This window comes from Crocuta crocuta, unplaced genomic scaffold (assembly GCF_008692635.1).
Source record: "Crocuta crocuta isolate KB4526 unplaced genomic scaffold, BGI_CrCroc_1.0 scaffold228, whole genome shotgun sequence".
NCBI classification, from domain to species: domain Eukaryota; kingdom Metazoa; phylum Chordata; class Mammalia; order Carnivora; family Hyaenidae; genus Crocuta; species Crocuta crocuta.
In genome coordinates this window covers 1,519,440-1,539,774 of record NW_027532820.1, presented here as the reverse complement: position 1 = coordinate 1,539,774, position 20,335 = coordinate 1,519,440, and the positions used below count along the sequence as shown (strand labels likewise).

At 49.7% G+C, this 20,335-nt stretch overlaps 1 protein-coding gene across 1 annotated transcript in view; it reads right to left on the bottom strand.

Moving 5' to 3' along the window:
- DENND2A (DENN domain containing 2A) overlaps nucleotides 1-20,335 on the bottom strand; it is an 82,203-nt gene that overhangs the window by 15,051 nt on the left and 46,817 nt on the right. The window contains 5 exon segments of the mRNA XM_077781073.1: nucleotides 8,045-8,193; nucleotides 9,837-9,977; nucleotides 15,827-15,904; nucleotides 17,353-17,422; nucleotides 18,406-18,515. Of these exon segments, the coding sequence (XP_077637199.1) occupies nucleotides 8,045-8,193; nucleotides 9,837-9,977; nucleotides 15,827-15,904; nucleotides 17,353-17,422; nucleotides 18,406-18,515 (548 nt within the window).

Here is a 20,335-nt window from a genome sequence, read left to right as displayed (position 1 = left end):
CACAGCACGGGCCTCAGTACAGCTGGGTCTGCTATTCCCTGTATGATCTATCTCAGGTAAGAGCCCTGAACTTCCTCGTCTGTTAAATAAGTAAAATGGACTAGATAATTTCTAACCTCCTTCCGGCATTAATGTTTACAAACTACAAATCTATGGGAGAACGCCAGGAGCTGGGAAGAGCTGGAAATTGAAAAGAACTACGGCTGGCCATCAGGAGATAATTCTAGGGCCCGTCAGCAGAGAGAGGACAGAAAAGGAAAGGTGAGGTCGCATCGGGAAACTAACAAAGGCAGTGGAGAGCTTTTGAGTCCCTGCAGTTCCGAAGAAGAAGGCGGTAACACAAGCAAGCACGCTTGGCGGCATGTGACCCTGAGATGGCTCTGAAGTAGAAGACAATTGTGGTTATGCGAGTCAAATCCGGCTCCTCATAGTATCTTAAATGTGTGTATCTCTGTCAGCCATACTGAGGACCTCTGAAGTGGTATTTTGCTTTTGTTTTGTTACAATTTTTTTTACTATTTATTTGAGAGAGAGAGAGAGAGAGAGAGAGCGAGTGCAAGTAGGGCAGGGGCAGAGATAGGAAGACAGAGGATCCAAAGTGAGCTCTGTGCTGATAGCAGCAAGCCCGACGTGGGGCCCAAACCCATGAACTGTGAGATCATGACCTGAGCCGGAATTGGACGCTCAACCTACTGAGTCACGCAGGTGCTCCCTGAAGTAATAGTTTGAATTTTTTAAATGTTTATTTTTGAGAGAGAGTGAGTGTGCGCACACATGCGAGTGGGGGAGGGGCAGAGAGAGAGGGAGACACAGAATCGGAAGCAGGCTCCAGGCTCTGAGCCGTCACCACAGAGCCCGACGCGGGGCTCAAACCCACAGGCCACGATCATGCCCTGAGCTGAAGTTGGACGCTTAATTGACTGAGCCACCCAGGCATCCGAATGTTTATTTGCTTTTGAGAGAGAGCGCGAGCAGGAGACACAGAATCGGAAGCAGGCTCCAGGCTCCAAGCTGTCAGCACCAAGCCTGATGCAGGCCTCCAACTCCTGAACCGTGAGATCATGACCTATGCTGAAGTCGATGCTCAACTGACTGAGCCACCCAGGTGCCCCATGAAGTACTATTTTGGATGCCAGGCTACCAAGGTGGCAGCTACTGAAACTTCAGGTAGGCCTCAGGCAAGCTCATCTGCCTAGAGAGGGCGGGTTCATGAACCCAACCTTTTCTGAGACAGTAAGCACTGCTGAGCACAACTGATTCGGGCGGGACAGAGGGCCTAGGCTTACCGAAATTGATGAAACAACAGATCAACAGGAGCACACAAAAGGATGAAAACACACGGCCACCTACGAACTTCTCTGTGTAGTTACCCAGGTGCCGAAGACCAGGTGCAAACTCCAGTATCTATCAAGACGTGACCACCTGATCCAACTTGTCATTAGCCAGCAGTTGCTTGGCTTCTAACCTTCGTGTACGCCAGAAAGATAAAAAGTGAATGTCTTGAGTGTTAAAAACTCTGTCCCATCTGCAACTTTTGTACAGATTTGTTTCTGTGCAGCGCTGACTTTACTATTCGGCCTGGTCTGTAGATGTAGTCAAAACTTTGGGAACTGAAATTAACAAACTAAATAACAAAATGTTAATCATCAGGGAAATGAAGAAAGGGGTATGAGAAAATATTTATTGGGGTTGCTATGACAACAGAACAAGCCATCACAACAACATTCTTTGCTTTCCATCTGTCAAAACGTCGCCTTCACAGAGCCTTAAGAAACACTCAGGGTCCACCCTGAAGATGAAACGGAGCAAAGATGTTATTCTAAGTGTGATAGATTTTTGGCTCCACTTAAAACTCTTTTATAACTCATTCAGCATTTGCCACAAGTCCCTGCTATTTCCGCTTGCAGCACGCAGACTCCCTGCAATGAAGGCCGAGTGGCCGGGGAGGGGTTGACGGCGTGACTCCGGACCTCACGCAGGCCCAGGCGGGCGTCCACCCTGGGATGCCATGCGGCCACTCCCAAGCTTGTGGCGGGTGCTGTTCTCATGCGCTCTTCTGCGGTGTCACAAGGCTTGGGGGGAGGAGAACGGGGGAGGCTTGCTTCCATGCCTGGCTGGACGGAGCTGGAATGGGAGCACCGTGCCCAGTGAGGGGCAGGAAAGCCCCCCTCCGCTGGAGCTTATGCAGGAGGCTCTCTTCCTACCCCTTCCCAGGTCACACATCTTGCAGGAAGCCACTGTCCCCCAGGCCCTAGTTTGTCATGGCCTGGCCAGAGAACCCATCAGTTCCCTGTGGCTCCTTGCCCGTAAATCAGACGGCTTTAGGTGCTCCTGGGGGGTCGGCCAGCAAGCAGAGCAGGACGGAGAGGGGAACATGGCTCCTGGCTTCTTCACTCGGCAGTTTCACACATGTGATGTTCTTTGGTGGAGTTTCTGTGCTTTGATCATTAGCTATGTCACTTTTTCCTCTTTTTAAAAAGCTTTTATTTTATTATTTATTAAAAATTTTTTTTTAATGTTTATTTTTCTCGCGAGAGAGACAGAGTGTGAGCATGAGAGGGAGATGCAGAATCTGAAGCAGGCTGCAGGCTCTGAGCTGTCAGCAGAGCCCGATGCGGGGCTCAAATTCAGGAACTGCGAGATCATGACCTGAGCCGAAGTTGGACGCTTAAGTGACTGGGCCACCAGGGCACTCCTATTTTATTTCTTATTTTAGAGAGAGAGAGAGAAAGTGAGAGGGGGAGAGGGAAAGAGAGAGAGCATCCCAAGCAGACTCCATGCTCAGCACTGACCCTGATGTGGGGCTCGATCACACAACTCTGGCATCAAGAACCTGAACAAAACCAAGTCAGGACGCTCAACTGACTGAGCCACTGAGGTGCCCCAAGATTTTAGTTGTAAATAATTTCTACACTCATGTGGGTGTCAGACTTGCAACCCTAATGATCAGGAGTCACATGCTGCACTGACGGAGCCAGTCGGGTACCCCAGCCATGTCCCTTTCCTGCAGGTGAGCCAGGCTTCCCTGTACGGGCTTAGCTGGCCTGTTAGGGACGGGGTCACAACTGAGGATCAGGAAAACCCAAAACTGAGGCCTCCAGAAGTAGACAAGCTGCAAACGAGGTGCAGAGGGCCCCGACTTTGGGCACAGTCTAGGGCAGAGGCCTGGGAATCCTGGAGAGGACCCACAACGTGGTGTGTATTTGTCTTTAACCCAAGGGATGTTAAGAGGGGCATTCGATGAGCACACAGTTACTTCGGCAGCTCTCAAGCGTCCGGGATTAGAATCACAGAGGCACCTGGGACAGGCTTCCAGGTGATTTCTACTGAACCGATCAACCTGGGAGAGGAGAGAGCCTACGGAGGGAGCGAGGTGTGGGCTGTGGTGCTGACCTTCTCCAGCAGCATGTTCATAGAATCACGCAGCATTTGAGCTGGAGGGGTCCTGCAGGAATTAGACGGTCCCCTCCCCCACTGCACAGCTGGACACATGAGGTGGTCGTCCCCGGGGATGTTCTGGAAAGCACAGGAGGCCTGAGGACGGGAGTCCTGGGTCAAGAATGGGGCCCTTCAGGGGCGCCTGGGTGGCTTAGTCGGTTAAGCGTCCGACTTTCGCTCAGGTCATGATCTCGGGGTTCGTGGGTTCGAGCCCCGTGTGGGCTCTGTGCTGACTGCCAGCTCAGAGCCTGGAGCCTGTTTCAGTCTGTGACTCCCTTTCTCTCTGACCCTCCCCTGCTCATGCTGTCTCTCTCTCTCTCTCTCTCTCCTAGAAATAAATAAAACATTAAAAAAAAAAAAAAGAATGGGGCCCTTCGCAGGTTCTGGGCCAGGGTGGCTGGGAGGGCAAGCTGCCAAGGAGCACAGTCCCAGGAGGCCCGGGGTACTCTGACAGTGCAGTCAGAGAATTCCAGGGCTAGGAGGGAGTGTGGGGGTCACCCAGACCCTCCTGCCTCTCTGGGCCCCAGCTGAAGGCCGTGAGAGAGGGAGGGCCTGGGGAGAAAACCACAGACGTGTCAGCTTCTTCTGCAGACCATTCTAGCCTAACTGCCAAGCACAAGGGGGGGTTCTTAATGGCATGTTTTAAGAAAGACTTTCCTGGGGCGCCTGGGTGGCTCAGTTGGTTAAGCGTCCGACTTCGGCTCAGGTCATGATCTCACGGTTCGTGGGTTCAAGCCCCGCATCAGGCTCTGTGGTGACAGCTCAGAGCCTGGAGCCTGCTTCGGATTCTGTCTCCCTCTCCCTGACACTCCCCTGCTCANTTTTCTCTGGAGCCAGGCTGCCCCCGTCCCAGCGCTCCCAGTAACCTCTGGCTTCCTCGGGCAAAGTGACTTAACCTCTGGGTGCTTCTTAGTTTCCGAATAACAGAAGCTATGTGACTGAGTCGTCAGGAGCCTGAAAGAATACAGGTCAAACGCTTCCAAGAGCCTGGCCCAGAGGCAACATCCCAGTGCTCCCAGCGGGGCCTGCTGTCGCCGTCCTCGGGCTCCCGCCTGCTGTTTCCTTCTTTTCCCGCCTTAGCTCTGTGGGTCTTTATTTTTTTTCCATCTCTTCAGGTCTGCGCGGAACTGGTGTTGGACAGAAAGAGAGTTTATTGGGCAAGAGAGAGAACGCCCCGAGCCATTTGTAACAGGAAAAGTATGGCTGCCTTTGGGGACAACGTGACACGGGAGCCCAAGGAGGCAGTCAGAGTGACGAGGGACCTGGGCGCAGACAAGCCCTTGTTTCATAATGAGGAGACCCAAGGCCAGTGGCTGAGGATGTTCAGGCTTCCTCCCTCCTGGGGGGGGGGGGGGCACCCCGAGGCCCTGCATCCTGTGTGATGAGAGGTGGACGTGCAAGTCTGAAGGCCAAGAGGGATTTAAAAACGTAATTAAGGTATTTTACACACACACACACACACACACACACACACACACAGTAGTTAGCTGCACTGTGGCCCAGCCCTGGACCCGAGGACTGCACTGCCATTCTGCATGTCCCTGCAGCATCCTTGGCCGCCATCTTACCCCTCTCCCCTCTCAAGGGTGTTTGCTTAGTCTTCGAAGGGACTAAGTCTCTACCGGCAGAATACCAGGCACCGTGGAAGGTGGGGTGGGAAGAGACACTCCAAATCCTTCCAGCCTGACCACATTGGTGACCTGTCCCCCCCCCAAAGCTGCTCCAGAGCAGGAGGGGAGGGGCTGGGAGAACGAGCCAAGATGCCACCGGGCAGGGTCCTTTCATAGGGTTAGGGCTCCTTTGCTTTCCTTTGTCTCTTGGTGGAGCAGTTCTGTGGGAGGGGCTTCAACCCATCAACCCAGAAATCTGTCCAGGGAGGGGGGAGAGGTGGCTGTCTCTTCCCAGAGATCTTCCCAGCACTTCTGGCTGTCTTGGTCCCCTGAGCCTGACACCCTGACACTGACACGTGCACTCTGTTGCCCTTCAGGGGTGCATTGGTCTTTGACCCTTTCTGTTCCCACCTTCTCTCTTGCACGGTACTTTGACAAGAAAAATAGATGATAGTTTGCGTTCTCCTCTGCCCGGGAGGAAGCCTGGGGAGGGCACGCTCCTCCCAGCCATGCCCATCTTCCGGGACATTTTCTCAGGCTGGGCCTCCCGCAGCCTGACATCTTCAGCCCAGAAGCAAGCTCCTCGGGGGACTGTCTGGCTCCATCTCAGTTCCTGATGGGCAGCAGGTTTACCTGGCTGGCAATCACTTCTAGCCTAGCTAGGCCTTTCTGAGATTCGCCGTTCTCCCCTCCCCCATGGCCGAGCCTGAGAATTCTACTTCTGGGGCTTCCAGAGAATACAGACAGCTACTAGAATGTCCATGAAATCCGATTCTGGCCACTGAAGGGTTATTACTCCTCAGCTTCCAGAGCCCCAACCTTGAGAACTCTCCCGTCTGAATCCCCCAGCGCCCAGCGAGCCTGGAGAGCCGCCAGTGCCCAGCACCAGCTGCAGCCCGAGCGCCGGCCCGCTTCCTGAGCGGATCCCAGGTACAGGGAGTGTAACAACCACACGGTAAAAGTGAACAGCTCGCTAAAGGCCACGGTGGGAGCGGGCTGGGAATAGCCAAGTGGCTGTTGTCCAAAGAGGAGCATCACCAAGATGACCAGATGGGCTGGCACGGGACGAGAGGACTGGATTCCATTTCCTGCCACATTCCTGATGATCTCCACGTGCATACCTTCTGTCCTTTCCACTCCTCTTTCCCTGTTCCTCTTCCTCCCTTTTGTTTTCCAGACTCGGGAGTCAGATTTCCTCTGCAAACCACAGTTCTTCCATTTTTGTGTTTCGGGCATTGCTTCCCTCCAGATGGACTCCTGGGTTGGCCTCATCTGCTTTCACTGGCTGATGGCCCATCTCTGCCTGGGCCCCACATCTCAGCCCTTGGTGGGGTTTCAGTCACCACCCCTGCTGCTGTGCCCTCACTTCCAAAGCAAAGAAGGCTCTGGTTCGGTATTTTAAAAGGAGGAAAATGCCAGGAACTCTTTTTTTTTTCTAGTTCAGAATTAACTCGAATCCCTACCTGTATCTCCTTCTGGCTCTTCCTTGCTTTGTGATATGGGCTTTACAAAGCACTGAGTGTAACCCATAGGATCCGGGGGGCAGCCCACCAAGCGGCAAGCAGGTGCGTGTGATTCTGTGTAATTTATTTTAGCACCGAGAGGAAGGGATGCCTCTGGGATATGCCTGTGCTTTAGCACGGCCCTGCAGCGGGCTGTGAACCGTGGCTCCTTGCCTCCCACCGGGCCTTCCTTCGTCTCCGGGCTGAGCCGCAGCGATCTGCTTCACAGATCCTGAAGGTGTCATGCTCGGCCTCCCGCCTCCTTGCCTTGCTCTTCTGCCTGGAATGCGCTTTCTGCTCGCTCTTAGTCTTAGGACTCAGCCAGAACTGGCTTCCTCTGAGGAGTGACCTCCTCGCTGTCTAGAAGCACTGCTCTGGTAAGCCTTTACCACACGGTGCCGTGTGGTCTGCTCACTTCTAGAACCGAGCCCCCCGCCGGACTGAGAACCAGCAGTACCACTCTGTCTCTTCTGCCCTGAGTGCCTTGGCACACGCCTGAGTGCCCGGTCCCCCGACACATGGCAGAGCACTTGGTGCCCCAGCACACAGGACACAGCCGAGCGCCCCATCCCCCGGCACACAGCATAGCACCCGTCCCCTGGCACACAGGACACGGCCGAGCGCCCCATCCCCCCGCACACAGCCCAGCACCCCGTCCCCCGGCACACAGGACACGGCCGAGCGCCCTGTCCCCCGGCACACAGGACACAGTCGAGCGCCCCATCCCCCGGCACACAGGCCACGGCCGAGCGCCCCGTCCCCCGGCACACAGCACAGCACCCATCCCCTGGCACACAGGACACGGCCGAGCGCCCCGTCCCCCTGCACACAGCCCAGCACCCCGTCCCCCGGCACACAGGACACGGCCGAGTGCCCTGTCCCCCAGCACACAGGACACAGTCGAGCACCCTGTCCCCCGGCACACAGGCCACGGCCGAGCGCCCCGTCCCCCGGCACACAGCACAGCACCCATCCCCTGGCACACAGGACACGGCCGAGCGCCCCGTCCCCCCGCACACAGCCCAGCGCCCCATTCCCTGGCACACAGGACACGGCCAAGCGCCCTGTCCCCCGGCACACAGGACACAGTCGAGCGGTCCGTCCCCCTGCACACAGCCCAGCACCCTGTCCCCCGGCACACAGGCCACTGCCGAGCACCCCGTCCCCCGGCACACAGCCCAGCACCCCATCCCCTGGCACACAGGACACGGCCGAGCGCCCCATCCCTCTGCACACGGCCCAGCGCCCAGCACACAGTGGAGCGGGTGGAAGGTAGACTGCAAACCAGGTAGTGTGTATGGAAGCACGGGCTTGCCCGGTTTCTCACAGCTGCTGCGCCTGACAAATCTCCACTCTGCGCTGCCCACTGACCCGCGCTCTTCCCTCCGAGGCGCTTCCTCCGCAGTCCCGGGCAATCAGCGGCCCTACACACGTCACGCAGTCCGGGGCTGACTGTCGTTCAGACACTTTGCTAGCAGAGGCCAAGGTTAGTACCTGAGCTTGTCTGCGATGAAGATGACCCTCCTTTCCAGAAGCAGGGAGGCAAAAACACAGAGCAGGTGGCGGACGCTGAGAGTGGAGAAGAGAGACTCAAAGTCTACGTGTTCGAGCCGGGAGTCGAGCGGGCGGCACAGCTCAATCATCTGCAGGGGGAAGAGGAGCAGAGTGAGGAGGGGGCTGCACGCACTGCAGGCCCGGGGCTCTGAGGCCCTCAGCAGGGGGCACCCATTGGCAGGGGAAAAGGGAAGGAAAAACAAGGAAGACAAAGCAACTGGGGAAAAGAAAGATCCCGGGAGAGTGGGGAGAGTGGGGTGCGGGTGTACTTGGTGGGGACTCTCTCACAGTGGAGTGTGAGGAAAGTTCGGTTGGAGGCAGGGAGACAGGGTGGCAGAGTCAATGGCCCTTGACTCTGAAACGGCTGGCGGCTCTAGCTGGTGATGACCGATTTGGACCACCTCCTCCCTGGGAGTTCCATGTCTGTTGATACCCCATCACTCAGAGTCCCGGGGGAAAGCGTCTGCCTCGCAAGGGAATACTACCGGCTGCAGTGGAGTCACGGGCTCACACAGAAGGACCGACCAGTCCAAGCAGCTCTTTCAAGATTCACCTACCCTAGAAGGTGTTTCTCGATGAGCCCAACCCCATACCAATCCCTTCGTTACCACGTGTCTTACAGCTGGTATGCTCAGTGGGCACAGCCTCTCGTTCTGTACTTGGTGAAATGTTCCCAAATTCATCTCAAGTCACTACTCCTGTGTGTGTGTTTCTTCTTTTTTTAAAACATTTTTTAAAAAAATGTTTATTTTTGAGACAGAGAGAGAGAGCACGCACACGAGCAGCGTTGGGCAAAGAGAGATGGAGACACAGAATTCAAAGCAGGCTCTGCACTGTCCACACAGAGGCCCATGTGGGGCTCAAACTCACAAACCATGAGACCATGGCCTGAGCCGAAGTCGGACGCTTAACTGACTGAGCCACCCAGGCATTCCTGCTTTTCTAATAGCTGACTCCTTCACAGGCCGATGTGTTACTCTGAGCAGAGCACCTGCCCTGTGTTGCCCACATCGAGGGGCCCGTTAATGTTAACACCCCTGTGGCCAAGGCTCCTGCGTCTGGTAGAGGACAGTATAAGATTCTCCAGCAACAGGGAGAATGTCCCTCTCTGTTCTGGGAAGGTGAGCTGTTGCAGAATATTCTAGACCTATCCTTTTCCCTCCCCCATCTCAGAGGCGGCTCACTTTTTCAAGGGCTTTTGGAAACAGATATTCAGGCTGAATGGGATGTGCTTTCTGATGTCCACAGGGCCATATAAAGGGAATGGGAAGGATGAAAACAAAGTCCTGCATTAAATCCCAACCCAGCCAAGGAAGGGGACATGCCCCCAAGTCCTAGACAGGTGAATAAAAAGTAGTACCTGAACTTGTCTTCCCTGTAAAGAATCTGTTTTACAATATGGAGTTACAGAGGTGATGGAGACCAAAACCATAAACGGGTTCAAATACAATCTATGAGTGTAATGGGCTATTAAGAGAAGCTGAGGATGTTGAATGCAGGTCCCTGACCTGTGGGGCCAATGTCATGCAAAGAGACACCATACACTGCCACGACACAGTTCTGGGCTTGCTGTCCGGGACTGAATCCTGGAATGGACAGACAGGACTCAGGGTGGATTTCATATGCACCTGAATGTGGCCTCAGGCGATGAGCCAGCCCCTCGCTTGATCTTCTGGGACTTGGCTGGCTGGGCCATTCTCCTCTAGGAGACAATAGGAATCTGACGGCTTACCTCAGTTCCTGATCCTGGCAAGAAGTTCTTGACCACGATGGTCTTGCCCAGTGCTGGGAAGGGCGCCTCCATGACACTCCTCATGAGGGGCTGCACCAGGGCAGGAGAGATGCCTCGCCGTTTTTCCACCTCATCCAAGATCTGCAAGGGGTCACCAAAGCAGCTTAGCTATCCTGACCTCAGGACACCAAGGTACTGCTCTGTTCTCGACGAACATGGGCCCAGCACAGCGACGGAAGAACCCAGGGGAAGCCCTGCTGTCCTCATCAGGCCAAACTTAAAGGGTCTTTCACCCCATATGCTTTTGTCCCAAATCTCCTCTCTAGGTACCCCTCCTGTGCCTTTGCAGTTCTTTCCACCAAAGGGGTGAAGTTCCCTGACCCCCTTGACTTTGAATTTGGACATGTAACTTACTGGGCTAAGACATGCTAAGGGAGCATTTTTCTCCCCTAAGGAGAGAAAAATTGGCTCTTGGGGGTGGTGATGAAAAAAACTTAGATATTACAATGGTTTGTAGCCTTTTAAGGGGCGACAGTACATAAAAAGATATACAGTGTATCTGTGGAATTAAAATTTCTCTGGGGGTAGCCATCAGGGAAACACAAATCCAAACCACAGTAAGATTCCACTTCACACCCATTAGGGTGGCTATAACCAAAAGACACAATAGTAAGTGTTGGCAAGGGAGTGGAGAAACTGGAATCCTCAGGCTCTGCTGGTGGGAATGTGTAATAGCGAATGTTTAGCGCATCTGCTAAACAGTCTGGCAGTACCTTTGAAGGTTAAACATAGTGTTACCATATGACTTAGTGATTACACTTCTAGACATTTACCCAACAGAAGTGAAAACATATGTTCACACAAAAACTGGTACATTGATGTTCACGGCAGAATTATTCATCATAGCCCAAAAGGGGAAATAACCTAAATGTCTGATGAGTGGATAAACAAAATGTGATATTCCAGTATACGCCATAATCAGCCATTACAGGGCATGAGATACTGATTCACGCTCCAGCAGCGATGAACCTTGGAAATACCAGGCTAAGTCAGACATGCTAGTCACAAAAGGCTACTTATTGTGTGATTCCATTCGGATAAAAAGTCCAGAAGAGACAAATCCAGAGACAGAAAGCAGACTGGAGGTTACTAGGGTTGGGAAGTGACTGCTAATGGGTACAGGGGTTTCTTGCTGGGGTGATAAAAATGTCCTACAATTGCGGTGACAATTATACAACCGTGTGGATGTGCTAAAAGGGTGAATTTTATGGTTTACAAACTTTATCTCAAGAAAACTGTTATTCTAAAACGTCTAAATGTAAGACCCTCCATAATCTAGTTGTGGATCAAAGAGTTTTAATAAAAATGCCATTTATAGGGGCACCTGGGTGGCTCAGTCAGTTGAGCATACATTTTTTAAAAGTCTATTTATTTATTTTTGAGAGAGAGAGAGAAAACACAAACAGGGGAGGGGCAGAGAGAGGGGGATACATAGAATGTGAAGCAGGCTCCGAGCTCTGAGTTGTCAGCACAGAGCCTGATGCAGGTCTCGAAGACAGGAGCCATGAGATCATGACCTGGGCCGAAGTTGGATGTTTGACCAACTGAGATACCCAGGTGCCCCATCTCTCTCTCTCTCTCTCTTTCTCTCTTTTAAATGCTTATTTATTTTTAATAGAAGGGAGGGGCAGAGAGAGAGGGAGACAGAGGATCCACAGTGGGCTCTGTGTGATAGTAGGGAGAGCAGAGAACTTGATGCAGGGCTCAAACTTACTAACCATGAGATCGCAGCCTAAGCTGAAGTCAGATGCTTAACCAACTGAGCAACCCAGGTGCCCCAAGCATCAAACTCTTGATTTTGGCTCAGATCTGGACCTCATGGTCTGTGAGATCAAGTCCCATGTCAGGCTCTGGGCTGACAGCACGGAGCCTGCTTGGGATTCCCTATCTCTCTCTCTGCTCTTCCTTTACTCACATTCTCCTTTTTCTCTCTCTCAAAATAAATACATTAAAAAAATCCATTTATAATAATATCACATGTAGGTATTGAACTCTTGAAATATGGCTAGTCTGAACCGAGAGGTGTTATAAATGTAAAATACTGCATAGATTTCAAAATACAGAATTAAGAATGTAAAATATCAATGACTATACTGATTAAATGTTGACATAATATATAGTATTTTAGCTATATGGGTTAAATAAAATTTACTATTAAAATTAAAAAGATTGTATATATGGCAGTTCCTCAAAAAGTTAAACATAGAATTACCAAATGGTCCAGGAATTCCACACTTAAGGGTATATACCCCCAAAATTTGAAAGCGGGGACTCAGATATCTGAATGGCCATGTTTAGAGCAGCATAATTCACAAGAACTAAAAGGTGCAAACAACACAAATGTCCATCTATGGATAAACAGATAAAGAAAAATGTGATACATAAAAGCAATAGACTTATTCAGCCTTAAAAAGGAAGAAAATTCTGACATATGCTCCAATATGGATGAAGCTTGAGGACATATGCTAACGTGAGAGAAGCCAGTCACAACAGGATAAGTATACGATTTCATTTACATGAGATCCTGGAGTAGTCAGACTCACAAAGACAGAAAGTAGAATGGTGGGTGCAGGGGCCTCAGGGGAGAAGGGAATGGAGAGGTTAGCGTTGAATGGGTACAGTTTTAGTTCACAGATGTACAAAAATTCTGGAGATGGATGATGGCGACAGTTGCACACAATGTGAATGAACATAATGCTAATCAACTATACACTGAATATGGCTAAAGAAGGGGCGCCTGGTTGGCTCAGTCAGTAGAGCAAGAGACTCTTGATCTTGGGGTTGTAAGTTGTAGAGATTACTTAAAAATAAAATCTTGAGGGGCACCTAGATGACTCAGTCGGTTAGGCATCTGACTTCAGCTCAGGTCATGATCTCCCAGTTTGCTAGTTCGAGCCCCACATCAGGCTCTGTTCTGACAGCTGAGTCTGGAGCCTGCTTCAGATTCTGTCTTCCTCTCTCTTTGCCTCTCCCCCACTCATGCTCTGTCTCTCTCTCTCCCTCTCAAAAATAAGTAAACATTAAAAAAATAAAATCTTAAAAAATGGCTAAAATAGTAACTTCTATGTTATGTATATTTTAGCACAACAAAAAGAAAATAATATGACAAAAAATTAAAAAGAATTTTATGAGGGGAGGCAATGAAAGGGAAAAAAAATCTTTTATTATTTTTTAATGTTTGTTTATTTTTGAGAGAGAGAGGACAAGGTGCAAGAGAGGGAGGGGCAGAGAAAGAGGAAGACACCGAATCCGAACCAGGCTCCAGGCTCTGAGCTGTCAACACAGAGCCTGGAACAGGGCTTGAACTCACGAACTGCGAGATCACAATGTGAGCCAAAGTCGGACATTCAATTGAATGAGCTGCCCAAGTGCCCCACAGGGGGAAGAAAATCTTAAAACATTGGCTGGGGGTAATAAAAAAAAGGATGAAGAACTCTGAGGCAGAAGGTCTAAGCCTAGAAGGTCTAAGCCTCGGCCTTGGAGGCCTCTGCCACAGCCAGGAGAACCACACGCACGGGCCGGCTCACTGTCCACGGAGGATGACAGACATGTGGGCCAGCCCCAACCCCAGCCTTGCAGCCTACAGCAGAGAGGTCAGCCAGCCTCCAGCCAACCCCAACACATGCGTGAGCCCAGGGGAGCTGAGCTGAGCTGACCTGCAGGTCTGTAAGAATAAATGATTGCTGCTTTAAGCTACTGTGGTTTGTTACAAAGTGTGACTGTGCAATATTTAATGATATTCCTTTCTTCAGAGATTCTGAGAGATGTTCTTTTTTTTTTTTTTAACATTTATTTATTTTTGAGACAGAGAGAAAGAGTAGGAGTGTGTGGAGGAGAGGGACAGAAAGAGAGGGAGACAGAGGATCTGAAGCGGGCTCCAAGCTGAGAGCAGAGAGCCCGATGTGGGGCTCGAACCCATGAACCTCGAGAGCAAGACCTGGGCTGGAGTCGTATACTTAACCGGCTGGGCCACCCAGGACCTCTTGAGAGCCGTTTTTCTTAAATATCATGCCTCTTTCTTTGTTTCCTGTTTTTGTCTTTTAAGTAGGCTCCAGGCCCAGTGTAGGGCTTGAACTCACAGCCCTGAGGTCAAGAGTTGCATGCTCTACTGACTGAGCCAGCCAGGCGCCCCAATTCCTCTTTCTGTACAAAAGGACAATTTGTCATCTTAGTCATCCTTGTCCCTCACCTGGAAATAGGTCGAGTTTACAGAGATCAGTTGACCAAAGCTGTGTTTCTGGCTCTATCCAGCATATCTGCTGTGTGGTCTTTGGCAAGCGATCATACATGTTCCTACAGCATCCCCGGTAACAAAACCGCCATGAGAACACAGAAGTGTACATCATATGGTATGTTAACATGTTTGTTTGCTTGTCGTCCTCTGTCCACAACAGAACAATGGGGCTCGTGTGAATTCTGAAGGTGTCATGGGATGCTGGGGTAGTTCACGCGAGCGGCTCCACCTCTCCCCTTCATAAGCATTCTCTGAGCAGCCACGACTGACCTACAGCCTTATTTCTACATTTAAAATCCCCCTGAGGGGAGCGCCTGGAGGGCTCAATTGGTTAAGCGGCTGACTCGGCTCAGGTCATGATCTCGTGGTTCACAGGTTCGAGCCCCATGTTGGGTTCTGTGCTGACAGCTCAGAGCCTGGAGCTTGCTTTGTGGATTCTGTCTCCCTCTCTGCCCCTCCCCTGCTTATATTCTCTCTCTCTCTCTCTCTCTCAAAAATAAAATATTAAAAAAAAATTTAAACAACCCAGCTGGGCAAGACCTGCATGAGCAGCAATGCATAACTGCCCTAGAGTCCGCAAATAACCAACTTCAATGTAAAAGGCTTCCCACCTCAGTGGAATGGAGGTAGGAACACAGATACATGGATATCATTCTTTATGTCTAACAGACTTGCAGAGAAGTACAAGTTCTATCAATGCTAGAGGTTATAAGTAGAAGTCAGGCTTCTTCTGAGTGTAAGTGGATGCTGCACAGGAAGTACACTTATTTTAGAATGCTTTGAGGAAATGATGTTTTCCATCCATGGACTGTAGACCTAGGACTTCAGTTCTCAAAAGAAAGCTCAGACTAAAATATATGCTCAAGAAGAATTTAAAATCAATGTAGGATTAGATGGTCATGTCTGGTTAATGTAGGAAATGAATGCTGGATTATACCTAATTTTTAAGATTACCATATATGATAGTAATTAGCTTCTTTCTACCCACCAAATTGGATGAGCCAATTCAATACAGCAATTCCTAGGTGTTGATACGTTGGTTCATCTTCCCAAAGACAGGACCAAATTATATTAAGACTGATAAATTTAGGGGCGCCTCGGTGGCTTAGTCGGTTGAGCGTCCGACTTTCACTTGGGTCATGATCTCGCGGTTCGTGGGTTCGAGCCCCGCGTCGGGCTCTGTGCTGACTGCCAGCTCAGAGCCTGGAGCCTGTTTCAGTCTGTGACTCCCTCTCTCTCTGACCCTCCCCTGCTCACGCTGTCTCTCTCTCTCTCTCCTAGAAATAAATAAAAAATCTTTAAAAAAAAAAAAAAGACTGATAAATTTAGAGTATAATCACAATAATAAATCTCCCACACACACAACACATACATATACATGGATACTTATACATCCGTCCATGGAGGTGGTCTTTCTGTCAGGCAAAAGCTAATATGACAAAAGACAATGCTGAGAAGTATGAAAGTAAACCATAAGGAATATTCTGGGAATATCCTCCACCCCTTCCATCCTCCACTGCGATTACTTTGACTCTCTCCCCCTATCCCCTTTTCCTGGGCCCTGAACCATCAGCTCTCATTTCCAATATTAGTGACAAGAGAAGTGGGAACGAAAATATGTCAGGATACGCTTAAAAAAATACCAGGAGTCCAGGTATTTCCCATGTCTTCCCTCTGCCGAGGCCCTGGTCCTCACCTTTGAAAAGAGGCTGAAGCATCCGAGGCGGCTCACGATGCAGTAAACTTCAGGGAGACGCTTCCCTTTGCCACCAGGCTTTTTGGGGTGAAATGCAAGGAAATCATGAGTGTTACCACTTCAGAGAAGAGAACCCAAACATGTTTAAGTGTCTACCATGTACCAGATGTTCCCACATATTGTACCTTTACCCATACCCCATTTTATAAGTGGGGAGCACTCTGGCCATGTAGTATATATATTTTTCTTCTCTTGAAGGGACCAAATCAAAGGTGTAGTGCATACAGTAGGTGCTCAAAATGGCCTTTGGAGCCATAAAGGAAGGAGCAATAAAGGAAGGAGGCTGAACTTGAACCCAGATCACTGTGGTTCCTCTTAAGGAATGACCCTGAAGCCATATGTTGCTTATTGTAATGATAATTCCAAGTCAGAAATCATTCCTCAAAATCCTTTTTGGAAACTGCTTTTTAAGCTGATTTTCAAACCAAAATGAAAATCAATCTCACTATGTCAAACTAATTTTATCAAAAAAAATTATCCCACTAAACTTTTTATTTTTTCCCATTAATTTTTAAAATTGCTATCCATACTTTTTATTCACTATTAATTCAACAAATATTTACTGAATATACCTTTTATATGCTGTGCATTATTCTTGATTCTAAAATATATCAGCTTATTTCAAAGACTCAAATACACTCAGTGGGAAATGATTTGCTACTACTGAAGATTTTCAAAAGAATGGATCTTGGGGTGCTTGGGTGGCTCAGTTGGTTAAGCATCCGACTTCAGCTCAGATCATGATCTCACAGTTTGTGAGTTCGAGCCCCGTGTTGGGCTCTGTGCTGACAGCTCAGAGCCTTGAGCCTGCTTTGGATTCTGTATCTCCCTCTCTCTCTACCCCTCCAAATTTGTGCTCTGTCTGTCTATATCTCTCAAAAACAAATAATAAACGTAAAAAAACCTCAAAAAACAAAAGAGTAGGTCTCAAAAAGACAACCTCGGAAATGGGTTAGCATGGTCATTTCATCGGAATCCGATCCTGACTTAAAAAAATTTTTGTTTTATTTTATTTTTGAGAGAGAGAGAGACAGAGACAGAGAGAGAGACAGAGAGAGAGACAGAGTGCAAACAGGGGAGATGCAGAGAGAGACAGGGAGACACAGAATCCAAAGCAGGCTCCAGGTTCTGAGCTGTTGGCGCAGAGCCTGAGGTGGGGCTCGAACTCACGGATGGTGAGATCATGGCCTGAACTGAAGTCGGATGCTTCACTGCTGCCCCTGAGCTCTCTGGGTCTGTGGTAGCACGTTTTATTAGAAAGGACATTTGGCTTAAGGATAGAAAGGACTTTTATTCGGCAAAAAAAAAAGTGGAGCAAGTATTTTCTTTCTAAGGGAGACAGAACTGTTGTTCCTTTCTACCCGTGAGACTTAGGTGAACCCCCAAATCTTCCATGTTTTTAACTCTCCTGATTAACCCGCCCCACGTCCTGCCTCCCCTGCAGACCGAGAGCTGAGCGTACTAACCAGCAGTCTTCGGCAGTAACCGAACCTTCTGCTCCCATCTTCTCCAGTTAAGACAAACGAGAAGGTTTCGCTGTGGTTGGGGAAACAAAAGTGCTTTACAGAGCAGAACAAGACAGAAGACACGAGATGGTGAGCCATCATGGGACATTCTGGAAGGGGGCCGTCAAAAAGGGCCGCTTCCCCCTCCTGCCCGTCCATCTCTGTGCAGGGCCTCTGTGCGCTTACAGTTTTGGGGTCTGTGTCAGGGAGAGGGAGACCCAAAGTGCCAGTGTATCCGGAGAGGAATGAGGGATTTCTCTCCACCCTGAGCTCTCGGAGCTTTCCATCACCCGAGCCGTCCCGTCGCCCGAAACCGCAGTCACCGACGGAGCATCTGCCATGCCTCCTGCCCTCCGGGACCTCCAGGCTGAGCCGGCCCCCACTGCTCTAGGGATGTGACTCAGTGAAGGAGCAGCTGAAGACTGGGACAGTTCTGTGCCCCCCATTGGAACTGCCCCTGGGGTGACTGCCCCGAGAACTGTCTCCTCAGAGCCACCCGGGGCTCAGACTGCCCTCGGAGACTGCTGGGCCAGCTTCAAGGAACACGGCGTCCCTCAACACAGCACACACAGCCTACTGAGTTTGGTCAATTGCTGGAACACCCGACAACGGAAATTTTAGTATGTAACATGTAACAACATGGGTTAAAGCAGAAACGTAAACCTATCACAGTCCGAGTAACAGCTGGATGGGCGATCAATGCTTCTAGGGAAAAGGGACAAGGAAAGTGTGATGGGTAATGTTTCTCTAGCGTCTCTTAGACCAAGAACTACTTTTGTCCTTCACAGAGGCTTATGAGCCAAACACACGCCCACATTCAGGGGGCATGCTTAGCAAGGTGATTTGTATCTTCAGGGAAGTTTTAAAACACAGAGAGGGAAAATCTCTAGCCTGGGGCCCATCAGGATCACTTAAGGTAGGACTGGATTACGGCATCTGCCATCTGTGACGCCGCCCCCCTCCCCTCTTCTTGCCTTAGCTGTTGGGGGTGGGAAGGGAGATGCCAGCACATACCTGGTAAATTGCTGGACAGGAGTCCAATCCTTGGCATCAGGGAAACAGAATTGGGGGATGGCCTTCAGCTGGTCCTCAGCCTCTCTCATGAACTTGAAAGATCTTTCCAACTGCAGAGAAAAGGGTGAGAGAAGGTTGGAGAAAAAACCCCAGCATGGGAGAGAAAGGCAGAAGCTTGGCAAGACCACATCTTCCACCTTCCACCTTCCTAAGTGGAGACCACCACCATAACCTTGGGAAGGGTCGGCAGCTCAGTCTGCTGGGGTCTTTTGTCTCCAGGGTGCTGTCAACTCTATTCTTATGTGGGGAAGTCAGGAGGAAAACACTGGTGTGTTTCAGAGAAATTTTTTTTTTTTTTTAACATTTATTTTTGAGAGACAGAGAGAGACAGAGCACAAGTAGGGGAGGGGCAGAGAGAGGGAGACACAGAATCTCAAGCAGGTTCCAAGCTCTGAGCTGTCAGCACAGAGCCTGACACGGGGCTCGAACCCACAAACCTCGAGATCACGACCTGAGCTGAAGTCAGAACCTAACCAACTGAGCCACCCAGGCGCCCCTAGAGAAGTATTCTTGATGTTTAACATTCTGGAATATAAATATTTTAATCAAGTAGGAAAAAGTGTTAATAGCAATCCCCTTTGTTTTTAAAAAAATTTTTTTAATGTTTTATTTCTGAGAGAGAGAGAGAGAGAGAGAGAGAGAGAGAGACAGTGTGAACAGGGGAGGGGGAGAGAGAGGGAGACACAGAATGTGAAACAGGCTCCAGGCTCTGAGCTAGCTGTCAGCACAGAGCCTGACACGGGGTTCAAACCCATGAACTGTGAGATCATGACCTGAGCCGAAGTCAGATGCTTAACTGACTGAGCCACCCAGGCACCCCTATAGCAATCCTTTTCAAATAAGAGACTCATGAATCTGCAAGGCAGAGCCTCAAATCTGGTATTACAACTTCTGGGCCCAAGAAAGCTGCCTTTCCTCGATCCAGGCAAAGACATTTTATAACACTTCTTAGTGAATTCATTCAGTCTAATTACATTATACAGTAAACTTCAATTAATTTCAGTGTCCTTGATTGTCAGAACCAAAAAGAAACTAGGCATCATCCAGTCTGACGTTCCTTTTTTGTTTTTAGTTTTTTAAAATGTTTACTTATTTTTGAGAGAGAGACAGAGTATGAGAGGGGGAGGGGCAGAGAGAGAGGGAAAACACAGAATCCAGAGCAGGCTTCAGGCTCTGAGCTGTCAGCACAGAGCCTGACACAGGGCTTGAACCCACGAACCGTGAGATCATGGCCTGAACTGAAGTTGGATGCTTAACTGACTGAGCCACCCAGGCACTCCATGACATTCCTGTTTTAGAGATAAGGAAATAAACCCTGATATGTGAAGCGATTTGCCCATGGTCACACAACTAGTGTGGAAACTAGCTAGGAATCTTAATCTCTAGCCTTTCTCTCTCTCTCTGATTTATCTGACATCATAGTCTGGATGAATATCCTCTTATTAAAAAAAAAACAGAACCAAATTATTAAGTCTGATTCAAGATTTAAAAAAAAATTTTTTACATTTATGTATTTTTGTGAGACAGTGAGACAGAGCGTGAGCGGGGGAGGGGCAGAGAGAGAAGGAGACACAAAATCTGAAACAGGCTCCAGGCTCTGAGCTGTCAGCACAGAGCCTGACGCGGGGCTCAAACCCACAAACTGTGAGGTCATGGCCTGAACTGAAGTTGTACGCTTAACCGACTGAGCCAATCAGGCGCCCCTAATTAAATATTTTTAAAAAAATATTTATTTATTTACTTAAAAAAATTTTTTTTAATGTTTTATTTATTCTTGAGAGAGAGAGACAGCATGAGCAGGGGAGGGTCAGAGAGAGAGGGAGATACAGAATCTGAAACAGGCTCCAGACTCTGAGCTGTCAACACAGAG